Source organism: Anomaloglossus baeobatrachus (genome assembly GCF_048569485.1).
Source record: "Anomaloglossus baeobatrachus isolate aAnoBae1 chromosome 9 unlocalized genomic scaffold, aAnoBae1.hap1 SUPER_9_unloc_1, whole genome shotgun sequence".
In the NCBI taxonomy this organism is placed as follows: Eukaryota; Metazoa; Chordata; class Amphibia; order Anura; family Aromobatidae; genus Anomaloglossus; species Anomaloglossus baeobatrachus.
This window is the reverse complement of record NW_027441819.1, coordinates 564,090-586,536: the sequence shown is the minus strand read 5'-3', so window position 1 is coordinate 586,536 and position 22,447 is coordinate 564,090. Positions and strand designations below refer to the sequence as shown.

General features: G+C 53.3%; 1 protein-coding gene across 1 annotated transcript; it reads right to left on the bottom strand.

Moving 5' to 3' along the window:
* Window positions 1–374: 374 nt before the first annotated feature.
* Window positions 375–21,212, bottom strand: SLC2A8 (solute carrier family 2 member 8). Its single transcript, XM_075331860.1, is given in 15 exon segments — window positions 375–919; window positions 1,184–1,329; window positions 1,514–1,678; window positions 1,988–2,017; window positions 2,020–2,095; window positions 2,181–2,248; window positions 2,251–2,329; window positions 6,056–6,179; window positions 6,242–6,329; window positions 6,394–6,477; window positions 6,480–6,492; window positions 13,897–14,103; window positions 14,189–14,351; window positions 15,209–15,289; window positions 21,004–21,212. Coding segments are annotated over 14 exon segments (1,497 nt in total). The 5' UTR covers window position 15,289; window positions 21,004–21,212; the 3' UTR covers window positions 375–745.
* Between the last annotated feature and the right edge of the window lie 1,235 nt (window positions 21,213–22,447).

Sequence of the window (22,447 nt, the reverse complement as noted above, 5' to 3'; positions counted from 1 at the left end):
GTGGACTGATCTGACTAGCAAGGGACGAATGGGGCGACCGGCATGGACTGATCAGATTAACAAGATGACGCAACTACCCGAGAGTTGTGTTTGGAATAGCAGAGCGCATAGGGATGTGGCGCTGTATGATGTACTCGTTCAGTCCATGATTGTCAGCAGCAGGGGGCGGTATTTATCCATCCACAGCCAGTCACATCTCTTGGCACAACTCAAACTTCCCACCGCGCTGTGATATCAGATGAACACGTGAGGCTGCATACCTGAATTTGAGGCCTTCCAACCCCCCACGTGCAGACAACGATCCGAGCCCCTCCATCCCCCCCCAGACAATGATCTGAAACACCCCCCCCCCCCCCCCGTCCCATACACAGACAATCATCCGCAGGTGTTACAGGTTTCGTCATTTATATTTCCACATGACGTCGGCACGAGCTCCCGTCCTAGATGAGGTCGCACTTCTGTTCTAGTCAGGAGGTCGCCTGATGTGGAGGCCGATGGAGCAACTGTCACATGAAAAAACAACCGCCATGTTTGACCCTCCCCCAACTAGAACATATACTACACAATGGAGCCCTGGTGGGAGTGGCCAAGCAGAGCCCCTCCTTCTTGGACTAAAGTAACAATTTATAGCAGTGCATTAGGGGCCACAGAGACCCTGTAAGTCAGTAACATTGCCTCCTGCAGGACCCTGGCAGGATCACCCACTCCAGTCATTCCCAGTTAACACGCAGTGGGATGGGTTCATCTACTGGACGGAGCCGGAGTCGAATTGTCGTCTCTCCAGACTTTGCTGGAAATGAGATTCAATTTGCTCCAGAGTTTTCCCTTTTGTCTCAGGGACAAATATGACAGTGAACAAGACATTGAGTCCACAGAAAGCAGCGAACAACCAGAAGGTCCCGGCCGGGGCGAGAAGATCCTGCCAGAAACAAAGCAATACGTCAGCCCCGCCCCTGCAAGACAAGTCAGACCCACCTCCCACAAGATACGCCCCCGCAAGACACATCAGCCCCGCCCTGCAAGGCATACCCTCCACAAGACAACAGTCCCCACCCCCGCAAGACAAGCCCTCCACAAAACACACCAGCCCCGCCCCCATTAGCCATTGGTCCCGCACCCCACCAGACATAGCCCAGGCAAGACATGGTCCCCGATCCCCACAAGACACGCGCCCAATACTTACCAGCAGGTTATGGAAAACCTTTGTTACGAGGAACGCACAACCCCAGTTTGTGACAACACACACTCCGCTGGCCACACCACGGGCCCGAAGAGGGAAGATCTCCGACATTAGCAGCCAGGGGATGGGGCCCCAGCCGAGCGCAAACCCTGCGAGAAGGAAAAGTTAGTGGGCAGTTGAAGCACAGTCCCCGCCCACCACCGACCCCCAGGCCACCTCCCCACTCTCCCAAGGTAGGATGTTTCCCCTTCATGTGACAGGTCACAGATAAGGGTGAGGGGCTTACAGTAGATTATGTGGCCACACACAGGAGGTCCGGTCTCGAGAGCTTACCAGTGATGAACAGACCCATGCTGAGCAAAGCCAACCAGCCGAGGGGGTCTGCAGGAGCCTCCACCGTGTCCGCCGAGCTCATCAAGCAGGATGAGTTGTTCTTGTGCGCCACACCAATTCTAAAATACACCCCTAACAAGGAGGCGCTGACCGCCATGATAGCGCCTAGAGAGAAAGAAGACCACATATGGGTGGATGTGGTGGGGGCAGATTATCGCCAGGATGAGACTGCCAGCACTGAGAGAATGGAGTACTCCTCTGTAGTCCCCTTCATATCACTGGCTCTGGGAGACATCGCGAACGAGGACTCCCATAGAGGAACAGAGGCCAGAGATGGGCGGTAGCCAAGAAAAGAGGACCATGGCATAAGGTATAGGACATCACAGAGGAAAGTATTACCATCAGAAGCCATGAGCCCATCATGTGGATTCCCCACCCCCACCCCCGGGGCAGACCCCGCCGAGAACCATGTACCTGACATCAGCAGCAGCACCTTCCGCCCGGCCGGTCCACAATGAGCGCAGCCACTGCAGTGAACACCACCTGCACCAGCCCCACAATCACAGAGGCCAGACGGCTGTTCTGTAAGACATGACGGGAAGAATGAAGAGGCGGCGCTGCCACAAACACCGGCGCAGCCGCCAACACCGGCACTGCTGACACGCACCTGAAAATTTGCTTCTTCAAAGATCATATCCGCATAGAACATGACGGCGTTGATACCGGTGGCTTGCTGAAGAACATGAGCAGGACGCCCAGAACAAACGGCTTGTAAATGGACGGCGCCCGGAAATCTGCCAGCGATAGACAGTGGTCCTGAGAAAAGGAGACCCTCAGTGCAATCAGCAAACACATGGAGCCAAGAGTATACAACCCCCTCCCCAATAAACCTACACCCTAATGTGCAACACATCCGCCAACCCCCCCGCCCCCCCATAATGTGCAATACACCAGTCAACCCCCCCCAATGTGCAATACACTAGCCAGCCAACCCCCCGCCACAATGTGCAACACACCAGCCAACCCCCCTCCCCCCCAATGTGCAACACACCAGCCAACCCCCCTCCCCCCCAACGTGCAACACACCAGCCAACCCCCCCTCCCCCCAATGTGCAACACACCAGCCAACCGCTCCTCCCCCCAATGTGCAACACAACCAGCCAACCGCTCCTCCCCCCCCAATGTGCAACACACCAGCCAACCCCTCCTCCCCCCCAATGTGCAACACACCAGCCAACCCCCCCTCCCCCCCAATGTGCAACACACCAGCCAACCCCCCCTCCCCCCCCAATGTGCAACACACCAGCCAACCCCCCCTCCCCCCAATGTGCAACACACCAGCCAACCGCCCCTCCCCCCCAATGTGCAACACACCAGCCAACCGCCCCTCCCCCCAATGTGCAACACACCAGCCAACCGCCCCTCCCCCCCAATGTGCAACACACCAGCCAACCGCCCTCCCCCCCAATGTGCAACACACCAGCCAACCGCCCCTCCCCCCCCAATGTGCAACACACCAGCCAACCCCCCCCCTCAATGTGCAATAAACCAGCCATCCCCCCCCTCAATGTGCAATACACCAGCCGACCCCCCCGCCAATGTGCAATACACCAGCCACCCCCCCCTCAATGTGCAATACACCAGCCAACCCCCCCCTCAATGTGCAATACACCAGCCAACCCCCCCGTGTGCAATACACCAGCCGACCTCCCCCCGTGTGCAATACACCAGCCGACCCCCCCATGTGCAATACACCAGCCAACCGCCCCTCCCCCCCAATGTGCAACACACCAGCCAACCGCCCCTCCCCCCCAATGTGCAACACACCAGCCAACCGCCCCTCCCCCCCAATGTGCAATACACCAGCCGACCCCCCCCCCCTGTGCAATACACCAGCCGACCCCCCCCCCCCATGTGCAATACACCAGCCGACCCCCCCCCCCCATGTGCAATACACCAGCCGACCCCCCCCCCATGTGCAATACACCAGCCGACCCCCCCCCCATGTGCAATACACCAGCCGACCCCCCCCCCCCCCCATGTGCAATACACCCCCCTCCCCCCCAATGTGCAACACACCAGCCAACCCCCCCTCCCCCCCAATGTGCAACACACCAGCCAACCGCCCCTCCCCCCAATGTGCAACACACCAGCCAACCGCCCCTCCCCCCCAATGTGCAATACACCAGCCGACCCCCCCCCCCCCATGTGCAATACACCAGCCGACCCCCCCCCATGTGCAATACACCAGCCGACCCCCCCCCCATGTGCAATACACCAGCCGACCCCCCCCCCATGTGCAATACACCAGCCGACCCCCCCCCCCATGTGCAATACACCAGCCGACCCCCCCCCCCATGTGCAATACACCAGCCGACCCCCCCCCCCCCCATGTGCAATACACCAGCCGACCCCCCCCCCCCATGTGCAATACACCAGCCGACCCCCCCCATGTGCAATACACCAGCCGACCCCCCCCCCATGTGCAATACACCAGCCGACCCCCCCCCCCCATGTGCAATACACCCCCCTCCCCCCCAATGTGCAACACACCAGCCAACCCCCCCTCCCCCCCAATGTGCAACACACCAGCCAACCGCCCCTCCCCCCCAATGTGCAACACACCAGCCAACCGCCCCTCCCCCCCAATGTGCAATACACCAGCCGACCCCCCCCCCCCCCATGTGCAATACACCAGCCGACCCCCCCCCCATGTGCAATACACCAGCCGACCCCCCCCCATGTGCAATACACCAGCCGACCCCCCCCCCCATGTGCAATACACCAGCCGACCCCCCCCCCCCATGTGCAATACACCAGCCGACCCCCCCCCATGTGCAATACACCAGCCGACCCCCCCCCCATGTGCAATACACCAGCCGACCCCCCCCCCCATGTGCAATACACCAGCCGACCCCCCCCCATGTGCAATACACCAGCCAACCCCCCCCATGTGCAATACACCAGCCAACCCCCCCCCCGTGTGCAATACACCAGCCGACCCCCCCCATGTGCAATACACCAGCCGACCCCCCCATGTGCAATACACCAGCCGACCCCCCCCCCCCATGTGCAATACACCAGCCGACCCCCCCCCCATGTGCAATACACCAGCCGACCCCCCCCCATGTGCAATACACCAGCCGACCCCCCCCCCATGTGCAATACACCAGCCGACCCCCCCCCCCATGTGCAATACACCAGCCAACCCCCCTCCCCCCCAATGTGCAACACACCAGCCAACCCCCCTCCCCCCCAATGTGCAACACACCAGCCAACCCCCCTCCCCCCCAATGTGCAACACACCAGCCAACCCCCCCTCCCCCAACGTGCAACACACCAGCCAACCGCCCCTCCCCCCCAATGTGCAACACACCAGCCAACCGCCCCTCCCCCCCAATGTGCAATACACCAGCCAACCCCCCCCCCCCTCAATGTGCAATAAACCAGCCACCCCCCCCCCTCAATGTGCAATACACCAGCCGACCCCCTCCCCCCCCCGCCAATGTGCAATACACCAGCCACTCCCCCCTCAATGTGCAATACACCAGCACCAGCCACCCCCCCCCCTCAGTGTGCAATACACCAGCCAACCCCCCCCTCTCAATGTGCAATACACCAGCCAACCCCCCCCCCTCCCCCCCGTGTGCAATACACCAGCCGACCCCCCCCGTGTGCAATACACCAGCCGACCCCCCCCCCCATGTGCAATACACCAGCCGACCCCCCCCCCCATGTGCAATACACCAGCCGACACCCCCCCATGTGCAATACACCAGCCGACACCCCCCCATGTGCAATACACCAGCCGACCCCCCCCATATGTGCAATACACCAGCCGACCCCCCCCAATGTGCAATACACCAGCCGACCCCCCCATATGTGCAATACACCAGCCGACCCCCCCATATGTGCAATACACCAGCCGACCCCCCCATATGTGCAATACACCAGCCGACCCCCCCCATATGTGCAATACACCAGCCGACCCCCCCATATGTGCAATACACCAGCCGACCCCCCCATATGTGCAATACACCAGCCGACCCCCCCATATGTGCAATACACCAGCCGACCCCCCCCCATGTGCAATACACCAGCCGACCCCCCCCCATGTGCAATACACCAGCCGACGCCCCCCCAATGTGCAATACACCAGCCAACCCCCTCCCGTAATGTGCAATACACCAGACACCCCCCCTCCCCTCCGCCACACTAGTGTGCCAACCCCCTCCCCAATATACCGCCCCCCCCACACACACACACACATTATACATCTCCCCCATCCCAACATACATTATTGATAACGCTCCAGTGCTGACAGAACCTGCAGATTACATGACATGTGACCGGTATCAGCTCCCCCTATAACGCTCCAGTGCTGATATCAGTCATATATGTAATGTCTGCAGTTATATCAGACCGCTTATAAACGCTCCGGTGCTGATATCAGTCATATATGTACGGTAATGTCTGCGGTTATATCAGCCCTTCTAATAACGCTCTGGGCCGTATTCACTGCACGCCCCCTCCGCCGCTCACCTGTTGGCCTCGGCTGAGCAGGATCTGACGATACTCCCACTCGTGCTCCACCTGGGGTCCTCTCAGGAAGCGGAGCGCGGCCATGGCCTCTGCCTGTCTCTCCTGGTTAATGAGATATCGGGGGTCTCCGGCATGAAAAACATAACCATCAGCATGAAGACGGGGGGGATGGAGCGAGAGTCGGGGGTCTCCGGCATGAAAAACATAACCATCAGCATGAAGACGGGGGGGATGGAGCAGAGCACCGCCAGCCAGCGCCAGCCCACCACCATGCCTGTACGAGGACAAACCAGTCAATACCAGGACAACGCTGCGCACCCATCCCCACCCGACATTACCTGCAATATATGCCCCCACAATCCCAGTCACCACCATCAGCTGGACACAGGAGCCCAAAGCCCCTCGGACCCTGGAGTGGACGTCTCCGAGATATACACCTGCAAGTTCACATGGACAGAGAGACATTGGTTCACACAGGGACAGCAGCAGACCCCCCATAAAGGCAGAGCCCCCCACATGCAGGCACTAGTAATAAGGTGCTGGATACCAATGGACCACCAGTGATATAGCAAGAGACCACAGCACAGGGGGTGGATGGGTCAAGAGACCACCAGACTCGAGATGTATGGGAGGAGACCACCACATAGGCGTGAGATGTACAAGAGGGGATGGGCAGGAGACCACCACACAGGCTCAAGATGTACGGGGAAGGGTCAGGAGACCACCACACAGGCAGAAGATATATGGGAAGTGAAGCACCACACAGGCTTGAGATGTACAGGAGAGGGACAGGTCAGGAAAGCACCACAGAGGCTCGAGATGTATGGGAGGAGATGGGTCAGGAGACCACCGTACAGGCTTGAGTTGTATGAAAGGGAACGGGTCAGGAGACCACCGCACAGGCTTGAGATGTATGAAAGGGAACGGGTCAGGAGACCACCGCACAAGCTTGAGAGGTACAAGACAAGGGCCTCTTGGGATCGGTGGGCCTATCGGGTCTCCAGCTGGATGGATTGGCTGACGAGTTCACAGCCAATCGGGCTGCTTGGTCTGGGGTTTCGGGCTTCCGGTAAGCTACCCATTCTCGTATTTTCAGGTCCATCTTCTCCAGAAGATGTTGAAGCACTAACACGTCCCGGAGGGCAGCAGCAGAGTGGGCAGCCCGACCATCGAGCCAGTGGTTACAGTGTCGTCAGAGTAGACTGCCAAAGTCCATATAGGAGACACCCTGGCGAGACAGTCTTGGTACGATGTCTCTCGGGAGTTATGGTAAAAAGGGCCAACAGGGTATCCTTAATAATCCCATAGTCCAAGCAGTCCTGAGGCCCAAGTGACCTGACAGCCTCCTGGGCTCGGCCAGTCAGACTAGTCCACACATATTTGGCCCAATCAGCTGTGGGCACCTGGAGCATCAGCATTAGCGTCTCAAAGCTTTACAAGTGGTCATCTACCTCAGCGCTGGACTCATTAACCCCCTTCACCCCTGGCCAATAAAACACTCTTTTGACCGGGCCATTTTTTTGCAGTTCTGATCTGTGTCACTTTATGAGGTTATAACTCTGGAGCTTCAGCGGATCCCGGTGATCCTGTTTTTTCGTGACATATTGCACTTCATGATAGTGGTAAATTTAGACTGATATTTTTTTTGCGTTTATTTGTAAAAATTTTGGAAATTTGGCGAGATATGTCACACAAAGTAGTTACTAAATCACACTCCCCACTCGTCACTTTACAGCAGCGCAATTTTCAAAATATTTTTTGTTAGGAAGTTAGAAGAGGTCAATGGTCATCAGAAATTTCTCATTTTCCCAACAAAATCATTTTTGTTTTTTAGGAACAATTGTCTATGATAGAAGGGAACAACTGGGCACAATTCTACGTTTTGCACGGATAACCGTCACAAGCGCTTTTCTGTTATGAGTATCTCCTTTCTCCAAGGTGCTCCGCAAAGTTCAAGATACGTTTTAACTTGTAACGTGGAGAAAAGCAGGCACTCACCGGTAACTGGCGTTCGTAGGGTTTATTCTTCAGGCATTTAGAGGAGGGATAGGGATATGATGCACACGGACGACGACGGCCGTTTCGCATCTGTTAACGGCGCTTCAACGGGTCCATGATGCCAAGTCATTTTCCCTCCCTTTTATGGAAGTTTCCTGGAAATTACGTTGTTACAACTTAAAAACAAAGTTACAATGTAGAAAAACATCAGAGAATGCAATTGGATACAATTTAAGCAGTTACTAAAGTTCCTTAAGAACACATCAAAGAAACACTAGCATTGATGCGTAGTTAGTAAACTTTAGTAACTGGTTAAATTGTATCCAATTGCATTCTCTGATGTTTTTCTACATTGTAACTTTTGTTTTTAAGTTGTAACAACGTAATTTCCAGGAAACTCCATAAAAGGGAGGGGAAATGACGTTAGTATCATGGACCCGTTGAAGCACCATTAACGTGTGCGAAACGGCAGTCGTCGTCCGTGTGTATCACGTCCTATGCCTCCCCTATATGCCTCAAAAATAAAGCCTACAAACTCCATTTACCGGTGAGTGTCTGCTTTTCTCAATGTTACATTTTTTTTTTTTTTAGGAACCACATCGCATTTAAAGTGACTTTGAGAGGCCTAGGTGACAGAAAATACCCAAAAGTGACCCCAGTCTAAAAACTGCACCCCTCACACTGCTCAATAACACATCCAAGAAGTTAACTCTTTAGGTGCTTCACAGGAACCAAAGCAACGTGGAAGGAAAAAAAATGATTTTTTTAACACAAAAATCTTACTTTAATCATAAAATCTTGCATTTTCACAAGAGTAAGAGGGAAGAGAAAAAAAAAAAAAAAAATCGCACCATAAAAGTTAGTGCAATTTCTCATTAGTACGCAGATACCTCACATGTGGTGGAAATCAATTGTTTGGGCACACGGCAGGGCTCGGAACGGAAGGAACACCATTTAACTTTTCAAATGCACGGACGCTGATCAGTGACGTGCATCACTGATTGGCCGCTGCAGGATGCACACACGGATAAGGTGCAAAAAGTGACGGGGGATATGGACAAAAAAAAAAACCTACCCAAAATTTAGCACGGACGCTGATCTGTTATGTGCATCACTGATCAGCGCTCAGCAGAACGCACGGACAGATTAGGTGTAAAAGGGGACAGGGGACACAGATAAAAATTATACTCACAGGTCCAGAGGATTAGCAGGAGGATCACTGACCAGAGGAACTGCGGGAGGAATAGGAGGCAGAGGAGAGAGATCGCAGGGGGAGGGGTTGGGGGGGCAGAAGAGAGAGATCGCAGGGGGAGGGGTTGGGGGGCAGAAGAGAGAGATCGCGGGGGGAGGGGTTGGGGGGGCAGAAGAGAGAGATCGCGGGGGGTTGGGGGGGCAGAAGAGAGAGATCGCGGGGGGTTGGGGGGGCAGAAGAGAGAGATCGCGGGGGGTTGGGGGGGCAGAAGAGAGAGATCGCGGAGGGGGGGCAGAAGAGAGAGATCGCGGAGGGGGGGCAGAAGAGAGAGATCGCGGAGGGGGGGCAGAAGAGAGAGATCGCGGAGGGGGGGCAGAAGAGAGAGATCGCGGAGGGGGGGCAGAAGAGAGAGATCGCGGAGGGGGGGCAGAAGAGAGAGATCGCGGAGGGGGGGCAGAAGAGAGATCGCGGAGGGGGGGCAGAAGAGAGATCGCGGAGGGGGGGGCAGAAGAGAGATCGCGGAGGGGGGGCAGAAGAGAGAGATCGCGGAGGGGGGGCAGAAGAGAGAGATCGCGGAGGGGGGGGCAGAAGAGAGAGATCGCGGAGGGGGGGCAGAAGAGAGATCGCGGAGGGGGGGGCAGAAGAGAGATCGCGGAGGGGGGGCAGAAGAGAGAGATCGCGGAGGGGGGGCAGAAGAGAGAGATCGCGGAGGGGGGGCAGAAGAGAGAGATCGCGGAGGGGGGGCAGAAGAGAGAGATCGCGGAGGGGGGGCAGAAGAGAGAGATCACGGAGGGGGGGGCAGAAGAGAGAGATCGCGGAGGGGGGGCAGAAGAGAGAGATCGCGGAGGGGGGGCAGAAGAGAGAGATCGCGGAGGGGGGGCAGAAGAGAGAGATCGCGGAGGGGGGGGGCAGAAGAGAGAGATCGCGGAGGGGGGGCAGAAGAGAGAGATCGCGGAGGGGGGGGCAGAAGAGAGAGATCGCGGAGGGGGGGGCAGAAGAGAGAGATCGCGGAGGGGGGGGCAGAAGAGAGATCGCGGAGGGGGGGGGCAGAAGAGAGATCGCGGAGGGGGGGGGGGCAGAAGAGAGATTGCGGGGGGGGTGCAGAAGGGACCAGAGTCTCATCCCAACTGAACGCCCCACTCCTTACCCGTGGGCAGAACACGACTTTATTGGATCCCAACAGTCTAAGACAAATAACACAAAACCATGCAACCCACACGGTGTAACAGGTAACAGAGTCTCACCCTTCCGCTGGATCACCAGGGAGTAGAATATTTGGACCTTCGGAGCTTCCAGGGCCACATACCCCAAACCAGCAGCACCACCGAGAATAGGATAGTGACAAACGTAGAAAGCTTCACGAGCGATGCAGTCTGTAACCAGGTAGCCAAATTCTAAACAATCTGGGTTTCTTCCAGCCAAATCCTAGGATCCTCGGCGGTGATCCTGCACAATGTAATCCAGTTTCAGATTCCCTAGCCGGCGTCGGTGCCTAGGCTGGGTAATGGACTTCCAACTGGGATCGAAACCCCTAGATTGCAGCCATGTAGCCAAAGAAAAACCTGGTGACTCCAACAGTCACTCTTTATATCTCCCGGGCACTCATCCCAGGGAATGTGGTCTCACCGGATTGGTGGAATAGGGCTATGTGCACACAGTGCGTCTTTTTGACGCTGCGTTTGTGCGTTTTTGGCCGCTAAAAACGCACAAAAACGCACCTGCGTCGAAAAAAACGCGGCAAAAAAAACGCACGCGTTTTGCCGCGATTTGGTGCGTTTTGCTGCGTTTTTGCTCACTGCGTCTTTATGCGTTTTTTATCAGTGAACAAAAAAAAAAGGTCTGATGTCATTTCCTTCTTCAATGTGTTCTTCATTCTCCACTAGTGTATGCAGAAGAGCAGACAGCTGCAGAACTACAAGGCTCAGCATCCTCCATCCAATAGTGTATGCAGGAGAGCAGACAGCAGCTGTCGAACTACAAGGCTCAGCATCCTCCTTCCAGGACTGTATGCAGGATTTCTTTGCCCCCCCCAAACAAAAAAAAATGACGTGGGCTTCGCCACATTTTTGTATGCTAGCCGCGGTACAGCAGGCAGGTACGGGCTGCCCCCAACCCCCAGCTGCCTATTTGTACCCGGCTGGGAACCAAAAATATAGGGAAGCCCTTTTTTTTTTAAATTATTTCATGAAATCATTTAAAAAAAAAAAATTGACGTGAGCTTCGCCCAATTTTTTACTCCAGCCGGGTACAACTAGGCAGCTGGGGATTGGAATCCACAGTGCAGGGTGCCCAAGCTTTCTGGGCACCCCCGCTGTGAATTGCAGTCCCGCAGCCACCCCAGAAAATGGCGCTTTCATAGAAGCGCCATCTTCTGGCGCTGTATCCAACTCTTCCAGCTGCCCTGAAGCCGGGTGGCTCGCCAGGTAATAATGGGGTTAGGGCTAGCTGTATATTATCAGCTAGCCCTAAGCCCGAAATTCATGGTGTCACGCCAATATTAGACATGGCCACCATGAATTTCTAGTAAAGATAAAAAAAATAAAAAAAAAAAAAAAACACAACACAGAAAAATATTTTTATTAGAAATAAAACACAACACAATTAGTGACTCCATCTTTATTGAAATAAAGAACCCCCCCTCCGCAGTAATCCTGGGTCAGGGTCCCACGCCGTCCAATCCGGATCCAATATCATCTGATCGGTTTGCTGGAAGGCAAAGCGATCAGATGATGTGTCAGGATCAAGTGCCTGAATCACATGACACATCAGCTGATTGTATAAAAGCCGATTATACAATCAGCAGATGCATCGGTGCAAAAAAAAAAATAAAAAAAATAATACTCCCTTATGTGCTGATTACCGGCAGCTCCTGCAGCGATTGGAGGAGTCTGATCCTGTCCCGATCGCTGCAGCAGCTGCCTGTAATCAGGGATGAAGTCTCCTGACGCATCCGCTGATACCGGCCGGGCGCCCGCGTCACCGCGATACTTACGATCACCTGATGCGTCAGGTGACTGCATCAGGTGATCCATCGCCAGGTCCTGCATCCATCGGAGGTTTCCCGGCCGTCTGCACACAGCCGGAGCGGCGATACCGTGAGAGGAGATGGGAGCGGGCATGGCACCGGGAGGCTGCAGACAGGTGAGTATAACTTTTTTTTTTTTTTTTCTACTGTTAACTTTTGTTTTCGCAGCCGCTTCCACCTCCTGCCTGTACATGGCGCCGCACGGCAGCATACATGCACAGGACGGGAGGTGGACGCAGCGGTGACGGTACCGGGAGGATTCACGCTTCTGTATATACTGACAGAAGGAATCCTCTTCCTGTACACGTCACTTTACTACCCACCTCCTGCGTTTATAGCTGCGTTTTTGGTCTTAGAAACGCACCAAAACGCAGCTATTTGCGTTTTTCATTGCGTCTTTCAACATCCCATTGCACTCAATGGATGAAAAGCGCAGTGAAAAACGCGGGAATAATTGACATGCTGCGCTTTTGTGGTCACCACAAAAACGCAGCTGAAAAAAAAACGCTGTGTGGGGACAGCAAAAATGAAAACTCATAGACTTTGCTGGGGAAGCAAAGTCATGCAGTTTTGAGGCCAAAAACGCACACGAAAAACACGCAAAAACGCCGAGAAAAACGCACTGTGTGCACATAGCCTTAGGCTGTGCTCCGATTGGATGGCATTCCAATCCGCATAAGTAATTCTCCCCTGAGTGAGGTAGACAGAAAGGCTGAGGGGGTAATACACAACCTCAGACAATGGACGGCTCCAATGAGTCCAGAGGAAAACAATGACAAACACGAGTTGCCATACAAAAGGGACCCATGTCTCGCCAAATAAAGAATATTAACCCCTGACATTGAATAGGGCTGTGTATTCACAACCACTGCACAGGCTCCAGATGTACAAGAAGGGGACAGGTCAGGAGACCAGTGCACAGGCTCGAGATGTACAATAGAGGCCGGGTCAGGAGACCACCACACAGGCTCAAGATGTACAAGAGGGGACAGGTCAGGAGACCAGCGCACAGGCTCAAGATGTACAGGAGAGGGACAGGTCAGGAGACCACCACACAGGCTCAAGATGTACAGGAGAGGGACAGGTCAGGAGACCACCACACAGGCTCAAGATGTACAGGAGAGGGACAGGTCAGGAGACCACCACACAGGCTCAAGATGTACAGGAGAGGGACAGGTCAGGAGACCACCACACAGGCGCAAGATGTACATGAGGGGGACAGGTCAGGAGACCACCACACAGGCTCAAGATGCACAAGAGGGGACAGGTCAGGAGACCACTGCAAAGGCTCAAGATGTACGGGAAGGGACAGGTCAGGAGACCACTGCAAAGGCTCAAGATGTACGGGAGGGGACAGGTCAGGAGACCACTGCAAAGGCTCAAGATGTACGGGAGGGGACAGGTCAGGAGACCACTGCAAAGGCTCAAGATGTACGGGAGGGGACAGGTCAGGAGACCACTGCAAAGGCTCAAGATGTACGGGAGGGGACAGGTCAGGAGACTAGCGAACTAGAACGCTTTGTTCACTGACAAGGGAGGGTGTAGCGAGTACAGCGTATCCTAATGGTACAATACAAGCAGTGCAGACGGAAGGTAAAGCAGGCAGAAAAGAGGCAGGGGTCTCACCGGGACCACAAGGGACGTTATTCCACTGGCCAGCCCAGACAGTACGCGGCCGCCCAGGAGCATCCACACATTCTGTGCAGATATGATCAGGGCGAAGCCCAGGACAAATGGAAATGCGCAGAGCATGAGGCTGAGCTTCCGGCCCATGCAGTCCACCATCCATCCACCAAGGATCCCACCGGCCGCCGCTCCGATGGTCACTATAGACTGTGGGGAAAGAAAACCATCAGGTTGCGGAGGTGCTCACTTCTTGCATCTCTTCACCACCACTATCATTGCAGAGAAGACTCACCCCAAACCACGAAGCCGCCTCCTTATCCAGCACCAGTCGCGGGTCTTCCACATTCTTCAGGTCTGAGATGGCCGGAGAGCTGAACCCCAAGACAAAGCCAAAGCTCAGGGGCCCCAACACTGCACCAAATGTGGCCAAGTAGAGATTCCGATCCTGGACACGACTGCATGGAGAGAAAAACGCCAGCTTAAGGGATGGAATGGCGACACTACCCAGACTCACCAGGAATAGTGGCCATGAAAAGTGCCAGATTACCACTGTGGTTTGCAGCCACCACTAGGGGGAGCTCCCTGTATACAGAGATACATAAGATCCTGTCGGCAGCCTCCACTAGGGGGAGCTCCCTGTATACAGAGATACATAAGATCCTGTCGGCAGCCATCACTAGGGGGAGCTCCCTGTATACAGAGATACATGATAAGGTCCTGTCTGCAGCCACCACTATGGGAGCTCCCTGTATACAGAGATACATAAGATTCTGTCTGCAGCCACCACTAGGGGGAGCTCCCTGTATACAGAGATACATGATAAGGTCCTGTCTGCAGTCACCACTAGGGGGAGCTCCCTGTATACAGAGATACATGATAAGGTCCTGTCTGCAGTCACCACTAGGGGGAGCTCCCTGTATACAGAGATACATGATAAGGTCCTGTCTGCAGTCACCACTAGGGGGAGCTCCCTGTATACAGAGATACATGATAAGGTCCTGTCTGCAGTCACCACTAGGGGGAGCTCCCTGTATACAGAGATACATGATAAGATCCTGTCTGCAGCCTCCACTAGGGGGAGCTCCCTGTATACAGAGATATATAAGATCCTGTCTGCAGCCACCACTAGGGGGAGCTTCCTATATACAGAGATACATGATAAGATCCTGTCTGCAGCCACCACTAGGGGGAGCTCCCTTCAGCTGACCCCTGACCTTACACCTCAGTTACATAGGCCGCAGTTGGGCTGTACATTGTATATAGTTGGATCGGTACCTGCTGTACATCACTGGCACCACCGATCTGCTCTCACCTCATATATCGGATCTGCTGCTCATCTGAAGATCCAGGAGCATCAAGAAGAGGCTGAAAATCATCATCATCATCCATCATTCTACAGAGATGAGAAATTCTGTCATGGAGGCAGCGCACATGTAACATATATCAGAACAGAACATGTAGAGCCGATATAGAAACATGCCCAGAAGTGTCAGCACCTTGGAAGAGGCACAAAGTGACGAGCAAAAGGGTAACAATGTTTAGTATTCATGACTTTCAGGCTCCATCTCTCATACATGAATGTAACTTGCAGCTATTAAGTATATGATCAGTTACTGCGCGCTCCATATACACCGCGCGCACACTACACTATATACACCGCGCACAGACTACACACACACACACACACACTATATACACCGCGCGCAGACTACACACACACACTATATACACCGCGCGCAGACTACACACACACACACTATATACACCGCGCGCAGACTACACACACACACACACACACACACACACTATATACACCGCGCACACACACTACACTATATACACCGCGCGCAGACTACACACACACACTATATACACCGCACACAGACTACACACACACACACACACTATATACACCGCGCGCAGACTACACACACACACACACACACACACTATATACACCGCGCACAGACTACACACACACACACACTATATACACCGCGCGCAGACTACACACACACACTATATACACCGCGCGCAGACTACACACACACACTATATACACCGCGCGCAGACTACACACACACACACACACTATATACACACCGCGCGCAGACTACACTATATACACACCGCACACACACACACTATATACACACCGCACACACACACACTATATACACACCGCACACACACACACTATATACACACCGCACACACACACACTATATACACACCGCACACACACACACTATATACACACCGCACACACACACACTATATACACACCGCACACACACACTATATACACACCGCACACACACACACTATATACACACCGCACACACACACACTATATACACACACTATATACACCGCGCGCAGACTACACTATATACACCGCACACACACACTCTATACACCGCACACACACACACTCTATACACATCGCACACTATATACACACTGCACACACACTATATACACACTGCACACACACACTATATACACACCGCTCACACACTATATACACACCGCTCACACACTATATACACACCGCTCACACACTATATACACACCGCTCACACACTATATACACACCGCTCACACACTATATACACACCGCACACACACTATATACACACCGCACACACACTATATACACACCGCTCACACACTATATACACACCGCACACACACTATATACACACCGCACACACACTATATACACACCGCACACACACTATATACACACCGCACACACACACACACTATATACACACCGCACACACACACTATATACACACCGCACACACACACTATATACACACCGCACACACACACTATATACACACCGCACACACACACTATATACACACCGCACACACACACTATATACACACCGCACACACACACTATATACACACCGCACACACACACACCGCACACACACACTATATACACACCGCACACACACACACTATATACACACCGCACACACACACACTATATACACACACTATATACACCGCGCGCAGACTACACTATATACACCGCACACACACACTATATACACCGCACACACACACACACTCTATACACCACACACACACACTCTATACACATCGCACACTATATACACACTGCACACACACTATATACACACTGCACACACACACTATATACACACCGCTCACACACTATATACACACCGCTCACACACTATATACACACCGCTCACACACTATATACACACCGCTCACACACTATATACACACCGCTCACACACTATATACACACCGCTCACACACTATATACACACCGCACACACACACACTATATACACACCGCACACACACACACTATATACACACCGCACACACACACTATATACACACCGCACACACACACTATATACACACCGCACACACACACACACTCTATACACCGCACACACACACACACTCTATACACCGCACACACACACACACTCTATACACCGCACACACACTCTATACACATCGCACACTATATACACACTGCACACACACTATATACACACTGCACACACACACTATATACACACTGCACACACACACTATATACACACTGCACACACACACTATATACACACCGCTCACACACTATATACACACCGCTCACACACTATATACACACCGCTCACACACTATATACACACCGCACACACACACTATATACACCGCACACACACACTATATACACACCGCACACACACTATATACACCGCACACACACTATATACACCGCACACACACTATATACACACCGCACACACACACTATATACACCGCACACACACACTATATACACACCGCACACACACTATATACACCGCACACACACTATATACACCGCACACACACTATATACACACCGCACACACACACTATATACACCGCACACACACACTATATACACACTGCACACACACACTATATACACACTGCACACACACACTATATACACACTGCACACACACACTATATACACACCGCTCACACACTATATACACACCGCTCACACACTATATACACACCGCTCACACACTATATACACACCGCACACACACACTATATACACCGCACACACACACTATATACACACCGCACACACACTATATACACCGCACACACACTATATACACACCGCACACACACACTATATACACCGCACACACACACTATATACACACCGCACACACACTATATACACACCGCACACACACTATATACACACCGCACACACACTATATACACACCGCACACACACTATATACACACCGCACACACACTATATACACACCGCACACACACACACTATATACACACCGCACACACACACACTATATACACACACTATATACACCGCGCGCAGACTACACTATATACACCGCACACACACACTATATACACCGCACACACACACACACTCTATACACCACACACACACTCTATACACATCGCACACTATATACACACTGCACACACACTATATACACACTGCACACACACACTATATACACACCGCTCACACACTATATACACACCGCTCACACACTATATACACACCGCTCACACACTATATACACACCGCTCACACACTATATACACACCGCTCACACACTATATACACACCGCACACACACACTATATACACACCGCACACACACACTATATACACACCGCACACACACACTATATACACACCGCACACACACACTATATACACACCGCACACACACACTATATACACCGCACACACACACACACTCTATACACCGCACACACACACACACTCTATACACCGCACACACACACACACTCTATACACCGCACACACACTATATACACACCGCACACACACTATATACACACCGCACACACACTATATACACACCGCTCACACACTATATACACACCGCTCACACACTATATACACACCGCACACACACACTATATACACCGCACACACACACTATATACACCGCACACACACACTATATACACACCGCACACACACTATATACACACCGCACACACACTATATACACACCGCACACACACTATATACACACCGCACACACACTATATACACACCGCACACACACACACTATATACACACACTATATACACCGCGCGCAGACTACACTATATACACCGCACACACACACTATATACACCGCACACACACACACACTCTATACACCACACACACACTCTATACACATCGCACACTATATACACACTGCACACACACTATATACACACTGCACACACACACTATATACACACCGCTCACACACTATATACACACCGCTCACACACTATATACACACCGCTCACACACTATATACACACCGCTCACACACTATATACACACCGCTCACACACTATATACACACCGCACACACACACTATATACACACCGCACACACACACTATATACACACCGCACACACACACTATATACACCGCACACACACACTATATACACCGCACACACACACTATATACACCGCACACACACACACACTCTATACACCGCACACACACACACACTCTATACACCGCACACACACACACACTCTATACACCGCACACACACACACACTCTATACACATCGCACACTATATACACACTGCACACACACACTATATACACACTGCACACACACACTATATACACACTGCACACACACACTATATACACACTGCACACACACACTATATACACACCGCTCACACACTATATACACACCGCACACACACTATATACACACCGCACACACACACTATATACACCGCACACACACACTATATACACACCGCACACACACTATATACACACCGCACACACACTATATACACACCGCACACACACTATATACACACCGCACACACACTATATACACACCGCACACACACTATATACACACCGCACACACACTATATACACCGCACACACACACACTATATACACACCGCACACACACACACACTATATACACACCGCACACACACACACACTATATACACACCGCACACACACACACACTATATACACACCGCACACACACACACACTATATACACACCGCACACACACACACACTATATACACACCGCACACACACACACACTATATACACACCGCACACACACACACACTATATACACACCGCACACACACACTATATACACACCGCACACACACACACACTATATACACACCGCACACACACACTATATACACACCGCACACACACACACACACTATATACACACCGCACACACACACTATATACACACCGCACACACACACACTATATACACACCGCACACACACACACTATATACACACCGCACACACACTATATACACACCGCACACACACACTATATACACACCCACTATATACACACCGCACACACACTATATACACACCGCACACACACACACTATATACACACCGCACACACACACTATATACACCGCACACACACACACTATATACACACCGCACACACACACACTATATACACACACTATATACACCGCGCGCAGACTACACTATATACACCGCACACACACACACTCTATACACCGCACACACACACACTCTATACACCGCACACACACACACTCTATACACCGCACACACACTCTATACACATCGCACACTATATACACACTGCACACACACTATATACACACTGCACACACACACTATATACACACCGCTCACACACTATATACACACCGCTCACACACTATATACACACCGCACACACACTATATACACCGCACACACACACTATATACACCGCACACACACACTATATACACCGCACACACACTATATACACACCGCACACACACTATATACACCGCACACACACACTATATACCTTGTACACGCTATAAACACCGCACAAACACTGCGCTAATATATATATATATATATATATATATATATATATATTATATTATATATATACATACATACACATCCACAGGATATATAATGCCGCTCTCCTCCTCACACCACAGCTCGGTTTCCGCCTCTTACCTTCTCGGAGCAGACACAGATCACATGACACCGGTAGTCTCAGCTGATCCGTCACGTGGTGGCAGGCTCCGCCCATCAGAAAAAAGGCGGTGCTTACTTCGCTGTATTCACTCCTGACTCCTCCTACCAATCCCATCTTTTTCGCGCATTAGAAATTGTCTGTGAGATGATTGATGACTTGTAATGCAAGGTGAAGGCGGGGCGTGTGTCAGTTAATGGCAGGTAAGCAGCATGTGATCGCTCAGTAGCGTCTACAGTGGGCAGCCGGTACAGACTGTAGTGGGCGTGGCCGTCTTGGATGGTGGGCGTGGCGGTGCTTCCTGCAGTTCTTGAGGTTCCCTGTTTATTAAGGCCACGTGGTCATGGAATTGCACACGGCGAGAAAATCGGTGCGAGTGGAGTGTGATAAAAGATCACATTCCACTCCGACCAATTCTAGGCTGTGTGTCAGCACACATGAGCGATTATTTTCTCAGCCCTAATCAGACCGAGAAAACAATCGCAGCATGCTACGGGTGTAATGCTATCATTGTTTCTCTCGCACCCATTCAAGTGTATGGGGCGAGAGAAAAATCGTACTGCACTCGCAGTACACCGGTGTATCGCGAGTGCAGAGCGAGAATGGCAATAGCCGGCTACGGAAGAGAGAGGGAGATAAATCCCTCCCTCTCCTCCTCCATGCTGGCCAACCCCTCCTCAGCGCCAACCCGCCCCTCCTCAGCGCCGGCCCGCCCCTCCTCAGCGCCAGTCCGCCCCTCTCAGCGCCGGCCCGCCCCTCCTCAGCGCCGGCCCGCCCCTCAGTGCCGGCCCTCCCCTCCTCAGCGCCAGCCCGGCCCACCTCAGCGCCAACCTGCCCCTCCTCAGTGCCGGCCCTCCCCTCCTCAGCGCCAACCCTCCCCTCCTCAGCGCCAACCCGCCCCTCCTCAGCGCCGGCCCGCCCCTCCTCAGCGCCAGTCCACCCCTCTCAGCGCCGGCCCGCCCCTCCTCAGCGCCGGCCCGCCCCTCAGTGCCGGCCCTCCCCTCCTCAGCGCCAGCCCGGCCCACCTCAGCGCCAACCTGCCCCTCCTCAGTGCCGGCCCTCCCCTCCTCAGCGCCAACCCTCCCCTCCTCAGCGCCAACCCGCCCCTCCTCAGCGCCGGCCCGCCCCTCCTCAGCGCCAGTCCGACCCTCTCAGCGCCGGCCCGCCCCTCCTCAGCGCCGGCCCGCCCCTCAGTGCCGGCCCTCCCCTCCTCAGCGCCAGCCCGGCCCACCTCAGCGCCAACCTGCCCCTCCTCAGCGCCGGCCCTCCTCTCCTCAGCGCCGGCCCTCCCCACCTCAGCGCCGGCCCTCCCCTCCTCAGCGCCAACCCGCCCCTCCTCAGCGCCGGCCCTCCCCTCCTCAGCGCCGGCCCTCCCCTCCTCAGCGCCGGCCCTCCCTTCCTCAGCGCCGGCCCTCCCCTCCTCAG